At 40.5% G+C, this 20,537-nt stretch overlaps 1 protein-coding gene across 6 annotated transcripts in view; it reads left to right on the top strand.

Moving 5' to 3' along the window:
* MECOM (MDS1 and EVI1 complex locus) overlaps positions 1 to 20,537 on the top strand; it is a 348,147-nt gene that overhangs the window by 148,068 nt on the left and 179,542 nt on the right. For all 6 annotated transcript variants that reach the window (XM_042799649.1, XM_042799634.1, XM_042799624.1 and 3 more), the window contains exon 2: positions 5,645 to 5,994. In XM_042799649.1, coding sequence (XP_042655583.1) covers positions 5,645 to 5,994 — 350 coding nt within the window. The remainder of the gene's footprint in view (positions 1 to 5,644; positions 5,995 to 20,537) is intronic.

Here is a 20,537-nt window from a genome sequence, read left to right as displayed (position 1 = left end):
AGGGTCAAGCAATATAAGCATGCAAAATACCCATGCATTTGAAGGCTAATGCTTGTGAAAGTATTTTTCCTTGGTAATGGAAGTAATAATTCAAAACTGCTTCAGGCACGATGTTTATCTCTAAACTTGCTTGTAGTGTCTTTTATTGTACTTCCAAACTTTCTATTTGTAAAACAGTTTTTTCTCTCCTGTTAGTTTTATAACTTTTACCTAACTGGGAATTACTAGCTCTATTCTGTTTAGAATATAATCTCATTTGACTAGGTCTGTCTGGTGCTTTTCACAATGGGGTCCTGCCTGGGGCCCTCTGACTGTGTTACAATACAAATAATAATAATCGTTGTTAGGGCCAGCTCCGCAGAACAGTTCTGTGAATAGGGAGCGGCACAAACCAGTTTCAGGTACATTAACTGATAAAATGTTCAAGCAGAGTAATGTAGCTCTTGGCTAGAGTCCCTTTTGTGCCTGGAGATAGTAACCCAATCTCTGCATGTTTCTAAAGCTAAGGATCCTTCTCTGCTCCTCCTCTAGAGGATGTAAAAGTGGCCCCTCTGAGCCATGTCTACCTGATGTGGGACTCTCAGGTGGCTCCCATTTAGTTCACCTCTGGCTGTATGCTCCTTTTGAAGCTAATGGGGTTTCTTATAATTTTCTGCTTTTCCTGACCTCCTGTGTTATAAACTGATGCGGATATATTTTGTAATCAATCAGTCCCTGCCTGTAACAGTTTTTTTTTTTTCTTTTAATACTTATTCAAACAGAAATTCAGATAAAGGTGTCCCATTTGTATGCAAGAGGAAATGCCTGCCTCCTTTTCAGATATCCCTGCAAATACTCCATGCTGATTTCCTCAGCGCTGAATAGAAATGCTAGGTCAACCTAATATAAATGCTCTCTGGTCTCTTTCAAGTATCTGATTCAGGGCTTTGTAGTACATTCAGGTCCCCAGTCCTTCAGTCCCTCACCTTATGCAGGACAAGGGACTAATTCACCTGATCCTATGTTCGTCCAAAACCTTCATTAATGCACCCTCATCAAAGGCTCGTATTGGGCATGGTCAACAGAGCTAGGAGAGCTCAAAGCTCCTGACGATGGACTTCTCCCATCAGACCGAGCTGGGTCCTTCTTATGTCTAGTCTTTGGGATGAAGGGTCATCTTTCCCACCTTTGAGAAGTCGCAGGCGCAAACCTGTGTGTATCTTCTTACTGCAAAGAACCCCTTCCATATTTATCTCAGCTCTTACTTTATCCTGCTCAGAGATTATGGTATTAGAAACACTTCTGAAGTAGGCTCTCTAGATGTTTTTGCTTCCAGCCTACCTCTTTCATCTGGAGTAATCAGCCATCCAGTTTATGATTAAGTCACTGGTGGCCACGTGCACATCTCCAAGTGCAGAGAACAGGATTTATGTGCTAGAGGGTTTATCAGTTAATAGTTACTTTGGGAATGTGTATCCTCAGGCACAAATTGCCTGAAGAAAGGGAGAATGGATAGTCTGTGTGGATACGTTTCTGTCAGGGGCAGCTTTGGGTCTGGAGATCTGGATGCAGACTTGGAGGACTTTGTGTGAACTTTGAGTTGTAGACCACCTTGAAACATTGATACGTGTAACAAGCTTGTGTGTTCCCTTGATGTGAGATGCCATTGTGTGACATTTCAGCTACAGAAAGGCACTGTTTCATTGGAGGTGGGGCCCAGTGTGCTTTTGAAAACAGCGTGCCTTTGCCTCGCTAGCAATCGCAGCTGGTGGAAAGCAGTTTGGGTTGCAGTCAGCAGCCTCTGCCTCCCTCGGTCGTTATTGTCTTCTATTTAATTGCTCTTGGAGAGGAAGAGCATGCTCAACTACTAAGAAACATCCGAATGGAAGGAAGTCCTCTCCTCCTCCCAGTCATGCGCAGAAGCCCTCTCAGTCTCAAAATGACCCCAGGCCCCGGAGTTACAGCAGTGGTTTTGGCACATGCTATCCCATCCTCATCAGGCACATCCCCAACACGCAGCCACGTGGACTCTTTCCTGCTGGTGTGCAAAGTTGTGTCAAAAGTGCAAACGCAGGTGTCCATCCTGGTCTTTTCGCAGCAATTAACCTTTCCTCCTGGGTTTCCTTTGAAGCTTGCTCATGTTTTTATTGTAAAATAGCGGTGAAGAATTTTATGGAGGCTAATATCTAAGCTTCCACATTACCTAATCTCATCTGTTCCCTTATCAAGGGCCTCAATTTTTATTTCATCCCATTTCTAATGGGGATAATTACTAGCCTTTAGAGAAGCCATCTTGAATTTCAAAACTGCAATGCTATCTGTGTGAATGATTTGCAGTTCACTGGAAAAACAATGCTTATTAGCACCATTCCTGGGTCTAATTCTAACCTTACAAAGATTTTCTATCAGTCAGTATCCCACTGTTTTGTTGGAAGCCCCTCTGATCCATGGAGGTTTAAATTTTAAGGGCAATAGTCCCACACCCTTTGAAAATGAAGACCAGATTCTTGATTCATGTACATTGATTTCTAATATAGCTCCTTCTATCATTAATTTCACAAATATGTCTTAATGGTCTTCCCGTCTCTTGGTCAGTCATAATTCAAATTCTTGTTTATTTTGAGGTTTTAAAGTATATTTTTCCTAGAATATGTTGCTATTTCAGGCAGAATAATATTTCAGTAATTTGTTTTACCCACACTGTTAGGGCTTTGGGGCATATAGGCGTATTATTTTCCAGAGCTTTCAAACTGAAAGCCCGTGTTTAACGACGACATTGGGTGTGGCTGCTGGAAATCAAAGGAGGCACAATAGACCCAGCAAACGGACTTGTCTCCCTGCCAGGCTTCCAGAGGCCAATTTATCAGCTGCAGGTTTGACCCTATATGGCTAAAAACGAGTGTAGCCAGAATGACTGAGATAAGTATAACTGAGGCCTTTGAGTCTGCGAGAGAGAAATTAAACTGGACTGTCCCTTGGGGAGAAGAAACATCTGTAAAGCCGTGCTTGCTGAATGTTTAAGGCTCAGCTTGTGCCAGCTCACGGGCAAGTGCTGCTGGCGAGTGGGGCTGAGGAAGGTGACTCTTTGGGGAAAGACACAGAAAGGGTCATTGCTTGCTGAGACTTGAAATGGTTTGGCTGAGCTGCTTTGTTATTCACTGGAGGAGAGTTGAGCATGGCCATGGGGCACAGAGGAGAGCCCTGGTTTTATGGGGCACTGCTTGGTGAGATGGGCTTTTTAAGGAATTTGAGTGTCAGGCACCCAGCTGTCATGGAAAATCAGTAGGATTTAGATGCCTGAAGTTTTTAACCCCTGCCCACCCCCCACCCCCCCCCTTCCAGTGAGCCATGTGCTTATCATCATCCAGATCACTTTCCTTATGTGATTTTTCTTCCTGCACCCCATGTGTATACATGGGTTAGGTTTTTTTTTTTATTATTTTTATTTTTATTTATTTATTCCTCCCCCCCCTTTCAAAAACAGCTGAAGTCTTTTAGGCAGGACTGCAGTCTAAACAGTTGTGGGAAGACATCTGAGTGGGGGCGAGCCTGTGCTGGGTGGACGCAGCACTGCTGCTGGCCTGTGAATTCAGGGGGTGCATCAGAATTTTGGGGATGCTCAGGAGGTGTGGATCAACCTCTCCTCACCCGTGCCGCCGTGCTGGAGCAGAGCCATGTTTGGGGACAGTAGCAATTCCACGGTAGAACAGAAATGGCTGCTAACGTGGCCGTTTCAGTGCAGGGTGAAGTGAACGGTGACATCCAGGTGGAGCTGTGTCTCTACCCTTTTCATGTTGTCTCTCCTGTCGGTTGAGTTTTGCTGTGGGCAGGAAAGCGCAGACATGGGTTCATAGGTGCTAATGCACAGAGCAAGCTCTCTGCACCAGCGCTTTCATGAGCCCTTGAGCATCTTTGCCAAACTTGGCACTGCTGAGCTATGACAGGCAGGATTTCTGAAGCATAAGCGATGGAAAAATCCATCTGTGTGTTCTTCTCAGCTAAATGGTAGAGTCAGTCAAGATTTTCTACTTCTCAGAGCACCAGGTATTAGAAAAGTGACAAATCTATCAATATTGGGTTCAATCATTAAAGTGCAGGGAGAGTCTGCCAAACCAGAGGCCGAAGGAATGGGTAGCTGAACTTTCTTGTGACATGCATGAGGTCATAGCCAGTGCCACATAAAAGAAAGAAAAACAGTTCATGGCTGTGAATAAATTGCTCACAGATGAAGAATCCAGTTTGCCAGTCATGTGATGGGAGCAATCTATTCAAATGATTTGTTATGTCCCGGTGTTTGTCTTAGGCAGTACCAGAAGCATGAAAGTACAGATATAAAACTGTGAGATAATATGTAACAAAGATGTGAGAGATAATGGGCTATGACCAGTTTCCAGTGGAAAAGGCATACGGTGCTAATCTACCATGGATAGTTTCTTAAATGAGCAAGAAATTGAAAGAACATTTTAAAGTTTCCTGTTTCTTCACTGAAACGGAGTCATTCTGAATGTCAAGCCCAGCGTAACACTTTAATTTCTGGGCCAACCATATTATGCAAATATCCTCATGCTCAGATATTAAATACTCAATCTCTCAACTTCATTCCTTGGAGAATAGTATTCTCGCCTCCTGTTTAGGTTAGAATTAAGTGGAATGAGTTCTGGTGTGTAGGAAAAGTACAGTAACATTAATAAATTTAAATGAATGTAAATAATTGAGAAGTTGTTTGCTTGGCTTGTCTTTTTGCTCCTTTTGCACGTATTATTGGGTTGTGTATTATACTGCTGGTACAGTTAAAGTCCCTGCCGAAGTCACTCCGAGTTTTTTGACTAAAAGGAATTTACAATCAGCCTTACATTTTGAGCTGTCAAAAATAGTGAGTTTTTCTTTTTTATTCCTTCTTTTTTTTTTTTTTTTTTTTCCTTTTTGTTTGCTGGCTAAGCCCCAGAGACGAAGAGGGTTTGTGTGTTTTTTTTTTTTTTTTTTTTTTTTTTTTTCTTTAATGTATTTTGGATCTGCCCCAGGTTTTTTTGCAACTGTAAGAGGAGAAGGTTTATGTTCTCTATAAGGTGCTGCTTGGATCCTGAACTTATTTTAGTCCATTGCATTTCTTGGAGGTCAGTGGAAAGACACTGATTTACATCAGCTGAAGTTTTTGCCAAGAGTTGTGTGGTAGGCTGGATCCTTTCCTCCAAAGACTAATTGGAGGCCATCAAACTTAATTTTGGCTACTTTAGGTTCAATCTGTCTCTGAAAGACCAGTAAAGCTTTCCTGCTTTTCATTTCACTTAGATTTCAGTTGTAACATATAATGCTGGCTTTCAATTGTAATTTCAAAGAGTATGCAATGCAAAGCGCTATATCCGGACCAGATTGGACAATAGGGTGTGCCTGCATATACATCTGTATGTAATTCCCTCGCTTGTGTTCAATGATGTAAACCACTTTTGATGTCAGGAATATTGAGAAACACTGTGTATCCCCAGGCCTACAATAGGGAAAAGGCTCAGCTCCTTCCAGGGTGAGGCTCTGCTGCAGGACTAGTGATTGATGAAGGTGCCACCCACCTACCAAAGTGTCCTCTCCATTTCATGTGCAGGCTGAAAGGGTTTCATATGCAAAATCCGTCAGGATATTTCAAATCCTACTCTTTGGCTTTATTTTCCAGGTGATGAATGTTTGTATGAAAGCTTTCCTGAACTTCCTTTGGAGGAAGCACCAGAAGCTGATGGAGAGGCTGCAAATATCCAGTGTCCAACATCCGTCAGCATTCAAGAGCCGTCTTCTCCAGAAACCTCCGGTGAAGCTTTCACGCCAAAGGAGAGCTCTCCTTACAAGGCTCCGATATACATTCCCGATGACATTCCCATTCCTTCAGAGTTTGAGCTCCGAGAATCCAGCATTCCTGGAGCAGGATTAGGGATATGGACCAAAAGGAAGATTGCAGCAGGAGAAAAATTCGGCCCTTTTGTAGGAGAGCAGCGGCCACACCTTAAAGATCCCAGTTACGGTTGGGAGGTAAGACACTGTACATTCTTTCGGTCTGTTGAGCTCCCTTGCATGTCTATAAACACAGAAGTATTTGCAGAATTTGAGCCCTATCCTGCAGCAGCCAAGGGATATTTGTGTGCACGAAGACTGCTTTGTGGCCTTTTAGGGCTTTCGGGATGGAAACAAGTGTAAATTAAAAAAGAAAAAAGTCAGGAATTATTGTTGCTCTTCATGAATGAAATCTGTCTGGGTGGATATTGGCAGGTGACGTCTATTTTGAGGAGAGAGAGGAAGAAGTTGAGGTGTTGGAACAATTTTGTACCAATTTCAGTCTGCTCTTGGACAGTCCAGCAGGATATCTGTGAGTGAGGGATTTGCAAATGACACTGCACTATCTGAAAAGAAACTGGGTGCTGCTTTCAGGGTTGTGAATTGCCACTTTCTGTCAACAAAGTTTAGAATAACCCTCCAATCTTTTGTGTGGTTAAAATTTCTATTGAAGAACCTTGTGCTACCTGGGGACTTTGAAAGCTGGGGGTTTGATCCTGCTTCCATTTAACTTAATGGGTATCTTGCCATTCTTTTGGTGAAGTGTGTTTGGATGCTGGTGTCAAACCTAGCACAGAGGGATGATGTGGCTTATGTTACTTGTGCAGATGCTCTGAGAAATGTTGCTCAAGGTCTCCTTTGGCAAGTACAGTGGTTGTCTCTTGCTTTTCTTACCTTCAGGGACAACGTGTTTTCCTTGCTATCGCCATGGAGCTGACTGAACTGCAGGTCCATGGTCAGGTCAGGGCTTTAGGCCTCAAGTGGTGCACATCGCCTGTTATGGTGCAACACACGTTCTCACGTGGTTTTATTCATAGCTTTAACAATGTGCTGTAGAAACAGAGTGCAATCTCAGCTTTCCATCTGTACGTTTCCTTTGGTTTCTGATAAGGGTAGAAGTACAGAGTTTACATGACTCTCCAGGGGCATGACTGACCTCTGGAGAGACGGGAGGTTCATTTTCCCAGCAAAAATGAAGTTTTGCTGTGGAGCAGAGCCTTGCAGATATGGTGGAAAATGGGAGTTTGATTTGATCTTAACTGTCCATAAATACTCGGTGAGTTCATTCCAAACTTTCCGTCCAGTTGTTTAAACTCTTGTGAGACCTGTGACAATATGACAGAATAGTGTCAGGAGAAATTATAGACTTGGCAGCACTCTATCAAGTTAAGAGACCCTGATGCAATATAATTGCTGGTGAGAAATCTTTATTATTTGAAAAAGGCACCAGGAAACCATAAAATCTGACCTTTAACCACACCACGATCAAGCTCAGATATCGATAACAGAAATTGGAGCAAAACTGCTGAGACACAGCTGTACTTGCAGGTTTAACATATTCCAAAATTAAGGTATTTTAAACTGAATCCTCAGGTGGTATAGTGCAGGATATCCCCACTAAAACTGAGGGAAACCCATCTTGATTTTCACACTCTTAGATGCTGATAATATGCTGCAATATTAGAGACTAGTTTTCCTGCTTTAAAATATTTAGGATTTTTGGGGTCCACAAAATACAGACAAGAAATGCGTATCTTGATAGTGCTGGAAGCCCAGCTGGCAGATTGAATCCCTTTCAAGCTGCAGGACTTGTGCCATTTGAACAGTGGTATGTATTTGGGACAGCTGGGAGAAGCTATTGAAAAATGTTGGAGAAAAATCACACAAAATCAGCAGTTGAGTCCCTTTTGCAATTTGGCCACTCATCTAGAAGTATTCTGTGGTGCTCAGGGGAGCTTGAAACAGAATATTTTTCTAACAAGTGTGTTAAGTACATTTATTGTAATTGAAGGGAGGCAAAGAAATGCTGGCTACCATGGTTTACAGAATGAGTAAAATGGCATGTAGGGAAGGTTAAGGCTAAAGGACAGATGTGGGGGGACCTAGTAGTGCTGGAGAAGACCTTATCAGTGCCAATACCAGCCCAAATGTTCATCATCACATTGTTCTGAAAACCACTACTTCCTTTGACTTGTGACTTGGGATAAAAAAGGGAGAAAGAAGTTGTCAGTGGTGTGTGGGCTCAGGCAGTGTCAGAGGAAGTGTGGGATGGTGCGGCAAAGGTATCGTTTATTGAGGTTTAAGTATGGTCTTGTGAATTTAAGCTTTTCTGGTGTCAGTTTTTCTGCCTGTTATGGGCATTTTTGTGAAACAGGACATTTGTCCTGCCAGGTGCCAACAAGTCAGTTAACAAATGGGGAATTCAGTTTGTTGTTGCTGATATCAAGGTGAAATTTCATTATTATATTTTAAATGGAGGCAGGATGGAACCAAAGTTTCCGTATGGTACTGACTGTGGATTTAAGTGACTTTGTAGTACTAAAGGGTTTAAAAATCTTCCCACAATGATATTTGCTTGCTAAGTGAATTGCACTGATGAAGATGCTGTCATGATATTCTCTTATGTTTGACTATATATAATTCCTAGAACAGTGCATGGTGCTATAGAGGTCACCTGTGTCTGGTGGCTTCAAAAGGTGAGACCGTCTCACTGGTCCCACAGGTCAAAGAAAGCATTTTGCTGTGCACTGCTCAGAGAAATACATAGGGCAGTTGCAAAATTGCTAATGCTTGTGTGCTTAATTCTCTTGAACAGACTCCTCTGTGGCTACAGAGAGAATGATTAAGTTATTGGAAAAAATCTACCTTTCCATTTTATCTGCATTTCTCTGAATGCTATGTGAAACACTGAATGTACAATGTTGTTTGACTTTCAAAGATGATGAAGGAAGAATCTCTTTTCATGAAAATAATTAATAAATGTATTAAAATATTTTTGGAAGGAAAGCTGAACATCTTCCTCAGCTGTTTTCTGATGCTGCATGTATTACTGACTTTGCTATTAAAGATTTGCTCCTTTTTTGTAATTGTTTAGGATTGTTAGGTAGCCTAGAGTCTTAAATTAGAAAATTTCAAACCAAAACCCTACATGAACATTGCAGAGAAGAGTTCATAGCTGTGCACAAATTTAGACTGAAACAACACTTTTGGAAAGGAAATTTTTATTCTCTTGCAAAACATTGCCATGGTTTTGGGTATTTCCAGCTGTGGGATACTTATGACTTCCAGTTTTTGTGACTGACGTCCATTTGAGTTGATACTAGGATTAGCCTGTAGTGGTCAGGAGAGAAGTGGAAGCTGGAGGAACTGCTCCTGTTAAACTTTGCAGCCAGGCAGCTGATGATAAAGAAGAAATTGCCTTAGAAGCCTGAGGAATTTCATGGGGCCTGTTCCTACATTCCCTATAGCAAGACTCCCTATGGCATTGACGTAGAGTTTTGTCAGAGCAAGTCCAAGAAAACAATGTCTATTGTGTCCATTTATATACTTCAGCCATAAAACACACTCAGGGACAAAGAGAATTTGTTGTGATATAGTTGTGCTTGGGTCATGATTAGAGTGCTGCAAACCAGTTTAAATGAAAAGCCATAAATTTGAATTTTATCTCATTTTGTGGGTCTAGAGCCGAGCATTATCTAATCAGGTATTGGTTAGCTAAAGTACAAATCGAACAGGGGGTCACCGGACAAGGGGAAAGGTCGAGCTTTTTTGCAGTTTGTCACTGAGGTTTTAGTATTTGCCGGCAGCCCGAATATCCGAGGGGGTCGGGAGGCTGTTGCTCAGTGGTTGTTTGAAAAGGGAAAATTGACTGCTTCTTAATCAACAAAGAAAACAAGCTTTTAAGGGATGGCAGTAATTTTTTTTTAAACAAAAGCAAGGGAACACAAATTTAGTGATTTCATCATGGTTCATGCCCTGCTATGAAAAACAACTGGGAGAGTATTTCAAAGAAAGCATTTGAATAGGTCACCAAAGCACATGCACCTATCTTCGAACAGCATCTTCTGGAGTATGCAGAATATTCAAATTCAGGTCTCTTACTGTTATAACAAACTCGATCTCATTCATAGGGACAATTTCTTCACAGCTCTTTTTACCCTAAACTTTTATTTCTTTACTAGGAAGGCAAAACCAGGAGCAATAAACTCTAATAAATCAAACTTGTCACAGAAGTAAATATTTTAGAGCTTTATAAAGCAGCATTTAATCTGTTTATAGAGCAGAGTATATTTTCCTGTCATGACAGTGAGATTGAAAAACATCTCAGATTTGGCAGAGTATACTTGAGCTGATGCTGTTACTTCTAAATGGAAATTAGGAGGCCATTTAGCTATTTGTTTACTTCTTCTCTATGATTTTTGATGTGAGTCTTTGAGGAAAGCTGCATAGCTTCCTAAAAATTGTTCTGGAGTACAGGCTTCCCACTGGTTTATAGGGACCGGAATAGTTGCAATTTTAAGTTTCAACTCTGAAGCCTTCGGCTTTTTTTTTTTTTTTTTTTAATTTAAATTTAGGTTTTAAATTCTGGGTTCTAGGCGTACCATCTAACTTTATGAAAATTAAGTAAGTTACAAAATGTGAAGTTAGAGGCTTTTAGATTTGGAATCTAATGTATATGCTCCCAAATCCAGGTTGTAACACCTAAACCAATAGATTGTTTTTCTTGGTCTTAACATCCAAAAACTTCCACTGCAATCAACGGGTGTTACCAGCTGATCCCTTTCTATGTTATCCTCTAATTTTGGGTCCTCCTTTGGAAAAATCTGTCAAAATGCTGAAAGTATCATCTGTCTTTTTTTTTTTTTTAATAAAAACAACAAAAATTAGCATCTTCTAAATAACTGCACATGGGTTTCACACACATCTTAAAACTCGTGTTAAGCTATTCTTAATAAACAGCAACAGTGTTGAGAGAAATAACTCCCTTGTAGTCAGTGAAATCACACTGAGAGATAGCAGTAGATTGTCATTTTCAAAAAGGAAAAATAAAAGGAACAAAGACCATCATGTCTGAATATTTTTCTTTGGGATATGGACTTTGTCCTAGTGTTAAACACCTCAATTTTCTGCTCTTGTCTGTCACTTTCACACTGGACTTTTACAGGCCAAATCTTGACCTTCCCTTGAATTGCTTTTAAGAACACTAACATGCAAAGCAACTCCACACTCAGCCAGATTGTTGGAAAGTGGGGAAATATAATGCAGATTCCTTGCCTACATTTTCTTCTTCTGTATGGATTTCAGCAGTAGAAGGACTCCAGGAACCCTTGCAACGTTATTATTGAGGCAAAAGCAAGAATAACAATGTGGGTTATTTTGTTATTTGGAATTAAAAAGGAATAATTTGTTTTATAGTGGGGAGTGGGGATGCTTTTTGATCAATACAAGTCCAACCTAGTTTTGCAGATAGTGTATTCTCCCCCAGCTCAACAGATCATCCACTTCTGGCAGCTGCAGGTGGGGTTGATGACATCCTTACTTTTCCTTCAATACATAGGTGATGTTTTATCCCATTTGGAGTTCAGCTTTGGAAGGCATAGAGCACTCTGGCTCGGATCCAGTAAAGCACTTAGGCACGGGCTTATCATGCACAGGATTACCCAGGTGTTTGAGTTAAGCATGTGCTTAACTGCTGTGTTAGTTCTCTGTTAGGGACATAGTGTTCAGTGCCACATTGGATGGGGGGGGTTTATACAATATATCTTGCCTGGGGTGAGTATGCATGAGGGTGCTCAAGACAGACCCTTGAAAGTTGGATACAAAAAACGTTGCTTAGGGTGCTGCTAATGTTACCAGTCTGAATTCTTCGGTTGTTTGCATCTGTGCCTTGCCCTGAGGCTGTGACTAAGATGCTACCACAGCAACTGGGATCCTGTAGCAAGGTAGGCAGATGCTTCATAAGCAAAGTGTCACTCAGAGGCAAAGTCAGTTGTACACCCTGACAAGATACCTGGCTGTTAACACCAGCTTTCTCCCTGCCCAGAGGACAGACAGTTTATAATTACAAATAAGCAAGCATCAGATCCTCGAATAGCAAGATACAAGCAGGTGGACTTGTCATTCAGTTTGAATTAAATAAATCAATAGCAAATGGGAGCTATTGGTCCTTTGGGTTGTTTCATGTGGATGGAAGAAGGTTAGGACGTGGGGACAGCACAGAGTAGTCTGCAGTTATCTTTCTTTACTGTTCCTTCCACTCTTCAACTCTCCTAATTCTGATTAAGCAGAGTCTCACTTCGTGAGGTCAGTGGGTTCTGATGCTTTGTTGTTTTGGACAAAGACCATAATCTTCCCTTGCTCAGGCAAAGCTGTTCCTCACTGGAAGAGGAGCACAAACAAGATCTTTAGAGCTCCCTCGTTAGCTCTACGATGCAGCTATCCTCGGAAAACGTTCAAAATGGTGTCACACGAGATAGCTGAGAGGTTGTACTGGCTGCCAGAAGGGAGGTGCAGCCCAGCACTATCCTGAGCCAGCTCTGGCACTGGGGCTGCTGCTCACAGGGCTGGTAAGTTGCTGAGCCAACCCAAAGTCAACGTGGCAAGAGTATCAGGAAAAGGTTTTTGGCTGGCACAGGAGCTGAGCGGGTGCTGGGGTGGCACGGCTGTGAAATCTCACATAAAACTTTTGTCTCAAACCCGGAATGATTTCTATGGAGTTGACTATTTCTTCACACGGGGTGGATGCTCCACTGCGTCCTTGACCTTGGGGGCAGGAAATCGCCCCTTTCATGGCATGGCCTCAAGCCACAGCAACTCCTCTGTAGGTCTGTGTATGTATTCTCCACAAAGCCACTGATGTTTTAATTTAATCAGGGGGAGCATTAACTCCTGAAGGAAGCAGAGCGAAACCATAAGGGTCAAGTGGACTTAGAAGTAGGAAGGGGAGAAGGAAGTTTTGTTACCTTCTTCAGAACAGAACTGGGGGGGATGTTTCATGAATTTGTATTTCTCTTCAAAATCAGGTGGTTATTATTTACTCAAATGTGACTCTGGTAGATTTTATTTGATTTTGGTAGCACTTTGTCCAAGCAGGTAATAGCACTAAATATGCAGAAAGGAAAAGCTGCCATCGGAGTAAGTCTGTGAGATTATCAAAATATGAAGAAAAAGAATTGTGAGAGGTGTCAGATGTCCCTTTAAAAGACAAAACTTGTAAATTGAATTTAGCCATTAAGAAAGACAACATCAGAATGAAAAATAAAAAAGATAGAACTGAAGAGAATAATAATTGTATCTAATAGAATTGACAAACAATCATAATTCTTCCCATTATATAAATATGTTATAAAAAATTTATTGTGAAATGCCACATTATGCAAGCCAGGATCCAAAGATGAGTTCTTTGCATTAAGTACAGTAGATGCCATTAAGGAAAACAGTCAATATGTCACTAAGCCACGGCCTGTAAAATTAAATTGATTTGGTAAATGTAAGTAAGATAGATCTGTTTGCTTTCATCATCAATTTTGAGTGGGTGAACAGGTGATGTCACCAACCTGGGAGCGATAAAGATGCAGGACCATCTGGAAAGCTTTGTGATGGATGGGCAACTGCTTTTGGATAGTGACAGTGCTGTGGTACTTTGTCACTTAGGATGCAGTACTTAATAACTTTTCAATACCATCATAATAAATTTCACTGCCTTATTAATATAGAAATGGTGAGTTATTACTGTGATGGCTATTGTAAATAACAAGAGATGCAGCTGTCAAAAGCTGATTGTTTGGGCATGTTTCTTTAAGCAACACAGTTGACTTGGGATAATCAACGTATGTCTATACCAGCAGAGTTTATTGCTCTTGTCAAAAGAAAAAGCTGCATTATTCAAAAATTATATGAAGTCCATAATAAACAAGTTTAATATATTATCAGACTTTTCCTATAAGTTTCCTAACACTGAACAATAAATCACTTTTAATAATGCTTTTCCATGTACAATAATATCCTTATGCTGTAATAATGTCCTTTCCTAACTATTCACTGAGCAGAGAACTTCTGAAAAAACAGAAAGGTATCTCTCACTCATCAGAACACTTACAAAATTAAATCTCCCTACTTCATTAAAAGGCTACTTCTGATACAAAGCTGATGGGCTCTAGCTGTGTCTTTCTTTTTTATTTTAATTGAACAGATGTAGTTAAAAGTAATCTATGACAAAGAAATACAGACAAAATTATAACCATGTGTCCCTAAATACCGGCAGGAAAGAGCATCTGTGGGTGTTTTATGAAAGCCCAAGACTGCTCTGTGACATTGCTGCTAATGTCCTTGGTCTGAGGACTGGAGAGAAACAAAATGCATAGATAGTTGTTAGCAGAAGATGAATTACCAGATCAATCATTTAGCACCATTCAGAGTATTATACCATTGTTCCCTGGGAAGATAATTAAATCAGTGGTGTCTGTCTTATTTATGTAAAGAGGCACAAACTTGTAAAGAATATCCAAAGCTCCTCAAACATATTATTTCTGGATTTTTTAAATTATTTTTTTTTTTAAACCCTACTGACTTTGCCTTTCAGACTGTAGCTTTGTCCTTCTTTTCAATTAAATGTCTCTCCACCATTTCTATGACTGCTGAAAAGAAAGCCAGCAGTCTATTAACAGGCAATAAAGTTCAGGAAGCTGAAGACTAGTTTCTTGGGTCAGAGGTGAAAATTGCATACTAAATGAAACAAAGGTGTGTCTTGATGGCTCAACAAGCAGCGGAGAGACGAGCATACATGTGGGCAGGAGGAGACAGTCATCATTAAACAGAAGCAAATGAAGACAGGAGTTAGTGTATGTCAAAATGCTTATTAACCCAAATGAACAGATGCACTTCAGAGGATATAGCACTGAGGTTTGGCATTTAAACCGCCTCATGATTTAACAGTATCATTGAAATCTGGGCATTTGGTCTAAGACAGACATTGCTCAACTTTAAAAACAAAGCAAAACCCCTAACTTCTGCTTGTTAGAGCCTGCAGATTGGGAAGCGTTCGTCAGGATGGTAGAAAAATATACTGATTTGGAAGTAAAGAATATAAAACATTAATTGGCTAATAGGGTATTTCTATCCCAGAGAGTACAAATGTGGTGTTTTATTGACATGACAGCCCTCATATCTCCTGGCTGAACAGCAGGTGGCACACGCAGGGGTGAGGATGGAGGTTGTCAATATCCAACCTGATTTTATGTGATCATGTTAAGTTTGATGCATACAATAAGCATTAATTGGGAAAAAAAAAAATATTAAGTAACCCTTCCTTTTAGAGTACAGTCGCAACATTTTTCATGGAAAGATGTAAAAGATCCCACAAAAAGCATAATATTTAATCAGTTGAAGTAACTTTCAATGCACTCCTATCTTCTTGACGTGGCCTCAAGTGGTAAATTGCCTTTCTGACTATGGGTCAGAATGATAATGACTATATGGGTATTTTATTCAAAATTAAACCTGAATATTCATGTTTTCTACAAGATTTGCAATCACAGTATTTCTGTTGTTTCCAAGAGCAGTTATTTCAAGACCATGGCAGTAATATCAATTTTTGTGAAAAAATGTAAATCTCTCCAGGATGGGAAAATAGAAGTTTGGGTATGGGAAGTCTTCAGTGTTACTACATTTACAGAAAATATTCTTTAAAGCCAAATTTTAAGCAGTCATCTAGTGATAATCTCTGCACAAATACAAAATTTGCATGTGAATGTGGAAAAAGTAATTTTTCTTGCTAGTGTTAACTTCGTGTCTACCTATTTGGAATACCTGCATGTGTAGGCACACAGATGAGCCGCTGACAAGGAAGAGAGAAACTAGTTTTTCTGTCTCCCTTTAATGCTAGAACCAGAAATGATCCTACCAAACTTTGCGTCTGCAGAGGAAGATGGTGCTAATGACTGGGGAGAACTGTGATGTTGTAGTGCCTTGCCAGACCCTTTGAAATATGCCTTCTCTTTTGCACAGAGGACAATATCTTACAATTTTCCCCCAGTTAAGACTATGCGAAGATGTCTTTTTTCTTATTTGTTTGAATATCTGCGGTCTCAAAATACATTTCCCTTCACAGGCTGACCCCAGGCAGTGCACTTCCCTCTTATTCCTTCATCATGGTTTTCTTTCTCTTCCCATAGCCAGTGCTACTGTCTTCCACATCATCCCAAAACCTTGCAGTCAACTGGGATCCTTGTTCAGCCTTGTGAAAAACCCTGTAATTTCCTTCTGTCTAAGCTCTTCTGAATCCTTTGCAAGTCCTGTCCATCTCTGTCCCATATACCTGGCTCTCATCTTCCTCGCTTTATTTTTCAGCAGGTCACTGCCATAATCATCACCTTTGCCTCTGGCATTGACTGTGTACACAGTTTGCTATCCAGGTTCTAATTGCCTTTTAGTGCCTGCATATATTTGTTATCATCGGCATCCTTTCCTATCTTGGCCCTCCTCATGTCAACACTTCAGTGTCCTTCAGTCCATCTAGGCTCGGTGTTTCACCGCTTTTGGGGACACAGTCTGCCTGTACCTTCCCACAAACTCTTTCCTCCACTTGAAACATCACCACTTTCAACCCTGGCAAAGCAGCTCAGTCCCTACTGGTACGGGCCCTGCTTTTTCCTTTCAAAAGCTGATTTTCTCAAATCATCTCCCAGATTTAGATGGTTAGAGAAAAAAGGCAGCATCTCAACTTCTGTCCTCAAAGCCTGTGCCCTCCCACAGATGCAAGTGAAGCTGAATAAAACATGTGTTTTATGCAGAAATAATGATGCCCTCTTTTCACACTAGTTTAAATAATTATTTTAAAATTACAACTTTAATAGAAGCTGCTGTGTCTGTAAAGAAACCTTCATGGTAGGGATTTGGCTCGGTAAGTGTCACTTGTTTGGCATTTGCATTCAAATGCTTTTGTGCTTCTGGAGCATTTTTAAAACTTGACTATCTGCTCTCACTGCACATGTCAACAATGCGCAAGCAGAAGACGAAAATTCTGGTTTTCAGCCCCAGCATTCCTGAATAAAATTTAGCTTATTGCAACAGTATCATTTTGGGTGTGATTTTTAGTAGGTTTGAGCTTGAATGGGTTTAGAATAGGTGCTTGAGCGGCTTTTGTCCCCATGCTAATGCCCCCACAGCAGTGGGAGTCAGGAGGAGTGGAATGATGACCTGAAATAGCAGACGGCTCCAAACAGAGCTGGATTAATGTGAAATGGGGCCCTTATCCCATCCAGCCAGGAAGCCTCCAGCCAGCCCAGGGACACCCATGATGTAGCCCATCCAGAATCCCCCCCAAACCCACTGCTGCTGAACCCCCAGTCCTTCTGTGGCAAAGAAATCCCCCAAAGTGGGTTTTGAGCAGCCCTGACAGAACTCTGAGCTGTGTGCCCTGCCAAACATTAAACAGCGGAGGGATTAAAACCCAGTTTGCCTGTATTCTGACAGGTTTTGTATAATTTTTTTATATGTGACAGACGCATTTGATGTGTTTGGAAAATTCGGCAGTAGCGTTCCCCCTCCTGCGATATTGCCAGGGTTGCTCTGTAGTGCTGAAGAAGAAGAAGAAAAAAAAAGCTTTAGTGTTGGGAATTATAAATAATTTGATGCAACAGGTTTAAGTTACCATTTTTGTGGTGAAAAGAAAAGCTTAGCATGATCCAGATTTTCCTTGGTTTCCTCCCATTCTGCTGAGAAGCAGAGGTATTCACATTTCTTTGTCTAACAGTTTTATAATGTCTTAAGAGATTAACAGTGAGCATGAATGAGGGGCTGAGGATTAGACGACAAAAAGCCCGGGCCGTCCACTACCTTGTTTGCACATTTTACATTTTTCAGCATTGCCGAGTGAGTATAGAAACTAAGGAAAGATAATAAGGACCAGAGTCCCAAAAGTGTTTAGTGATTCAAAAAAATTCAGATGCCATGTCAGAACTGACAGAATGATGGAGCATTATGTGGCAGGACCCACTTTTTTGTCTTAGGGTAAGCTCTCGCCCTGAGTGAATGCAGATGTTATCGCAGGATCCCAGACAGACAGTCAGTGAAATGTGACAAGCTGTCAGCAAAGTTACACTACGTTGAGTTTGCTAAAATATCCCAAAGCTTTATACATGGCTTTTTTTTTTTTTTTTTTTTTTTTTTTTTTGTAATATATATATAGAAAACTCTTAGCTCAATCAATTGGGGGGAAAAAAAAAAGCAGGACGGGGGGAAAGGTTACTGTAACCTTTCCAGTCGGGAATCCTTTGAATGGTTGAGACATGGCTGTAAAAGTTTTTTAAGAGTGGGGGGGAAATTATAATCTGAAATATTTGGAAGGTTACATTGGCATCGGTAACATTTCTGAAAGCAAAGCACATGCATGGTAAGGCTGTTAACCACATGTCATACCGTGTCAGTCATTCCCCGAATGATTTGGGTATTTACCCCTGTGAAATGCTTAGTCAAATCGGTAATAGCAGAAGTGAATCCTACCAGGACTCAGCTTTCTCTTTAGTAGGGTATCAGTTTCAAAATAGGGGATTTATAAGCAATTGTAATTCCTTTACTATTTTGTTGTTGTTTTGTTGTTTTTTGATTGGTTTGTTTTGTTTTTTTTTAATCTCAGAAATAGATGCAAATTTGCTGGTAGAATTGCAAACTGAATGGCAAAAAGGATGTAAAATGGACTGGTTAAAACTTGTTCAGCAAATAAAAATATACGTCGAGGCAAATCAATGCAAATGACCTGAATTCAGATGCTCTGAAGTCATAGTGAGGCACAGAAAATGACTTTTGTTTTGAATTTTAAGTCTGCAAGAGATATTCGATTTGTAAATATTGTAAAAAGATATGAGTTTTTAAAATTTTGAGTAGAAAAATAAGGGCCCTATTCTGCATAATCTTAAATATTTAGCTCTCAAGGAATCTGCAGTGAAGTGATGTTATTTATGTGCCAACCCACTCCCAGGGCTGTGATCAGTATTTTTTTGTTTTTAATACTTCATTATTTAGAAAATATAAATATACACTGGGAAAATTGAGTATTTTTACACATACAACTGATTTTCACTTTTGAATTAGAAATGTGTCAGATTCAAGCTTTTATGTAATTAGAGGGCAGGGAGCCTAAAATACTGATGTTTTCAATTTATTTCACACATTTGTTTTAAAAGTATATTTCCTTATACAGACAAGTAGATTTTGACTTGAAAATGCCAAAGTAAATTGCATATCTATTTTTCAAGTAATTATATATATATATCATTCACAGGAACCCCCTTAATAGTCTGTATTCTTGTCTTATTACTGTTAGCTTAAGCCTAAATTTAATGATAAAGCTGCTTATAGTGATGCAAACTAATATATTTTGCTAGAATACGTGTTGCAGCACGTTCATTCTTTTCTAAGCAGACCAGAATAATGCATGTGATTTATAAACAATTTAGATCTCCTTTTGAATAAGATGATCTTGCATTATTTGTTTCTGTATATTGAAAATATTAATTTACTCCTAGAAACAGGGAAGAAAGGGAAACATACCCAGGCACAATTTAGTGTAATTTGTGTTATAATAAAATGTATTACCAGGCAATGCAACAACTTTCCCTGATTCCGAAAAGTGAGATACAAAGATGCTTAGGAGATAACATCTCGCACTGTTTTTGCAAAAAGCACTGAAGTAAACAATCCAACTAAATTATGCATATGGAGGAAATGATTGAGAATATGTTTAGCTGGTAATCACACTCATGCTGAAGTTTTAAATTTCATCTGTCTGCTCAGATCTATTGTGTTCCATTAAGTGGCTTCCTTTTTTTCCGACAAATTGAATGCTGCAACTGCAAGGAGCTCTTTTGTTCTTTTAATTCAGTCAGCATGGAAATGATTTTCTCATTTCAGGCCCTTTTCTGTCCTCTCTTCATTGTGTCAATAAAATAGAGTTGTGCAGAGCTGCTCTAATCAGCTTAGAGTGCTAATTCATTGCACTGGGATGCTATCTGGGTCCGGCTACAGGTGGGCACTATAAGGGGTCAGTCTCCAGGGGAGTCTAATTGTGTCTCTCTTGGGTCTTGTTTGCAGAATAACCGAAATCTCAAACCCCAGCTTAAGAAAAGAAGGGAAAACGCACACACAGAGGCATATAGGAGCATGCACAGTCTCTAGATACACCGCTTGCTCTCAAAGTTGTTTCGATTTTGACACTGTTTGGGGAAGGGAATGCTTTAGTTCAGTGGCAAAAGATTAATAAGAAGCTTCGCAGATCAATTTTAAACTTGAATAAGAATGTGTTTGTTTTGAGATTTAGGTGTGCAAGAGAGAAATGGATGCCATGGTGCTGGTGAGGGGTTTTAGATGAGGCTTGTGTTTAAATTTTTGAGGCTTTCAAAAGACTAATGAAAACCAATAAAGTGTATTATTTAGATAACCAATCCCCTCTGCATGTCTCAGCAGTGGTCATTAGCAAGCTTTTTGCCAGGACACCATGGTGTGTCGAGTGTGAGGGAGTCTGCCCACTGCTGAGGAGCCCGGGAAATCCTCAGGCAAGCGAGGCAGGGAGCCCGGGCTGCCCCAGTGCCTAAACCCCACAGCAGCCCCTTCCTCCTAGTGTGGATGGGCTGTGCCAACGGCAGGAGGTGATGCTTTCTGCTGGAGACTTCGGGTCTTATCCTGGGTTATCTCGGGGAACTGCTTGGGAAAGATCAGGAGAGGATGAGTGCAAGGGGAATGGAAAC

Source organism: Tyto alba, unplaced genomic scaffold, assembly GCF_018691265.1.
Source record: "Tyto alba isolate M040663 unplaced genomic scaffold, T.alba_DEE_v4.0 Super-Scaffold_10, whole genome shotgun sequence".
NCBI classification, from domain to species: domain Eukaryota; kingdom Metazoa; phylum Chordata; class Aves; order Strigiformes; family Tytonidae; genus Tyto; species Tyto alba.
This window is presented reverse-complemented; position numbering and strand designations above follow the sequence as displayed.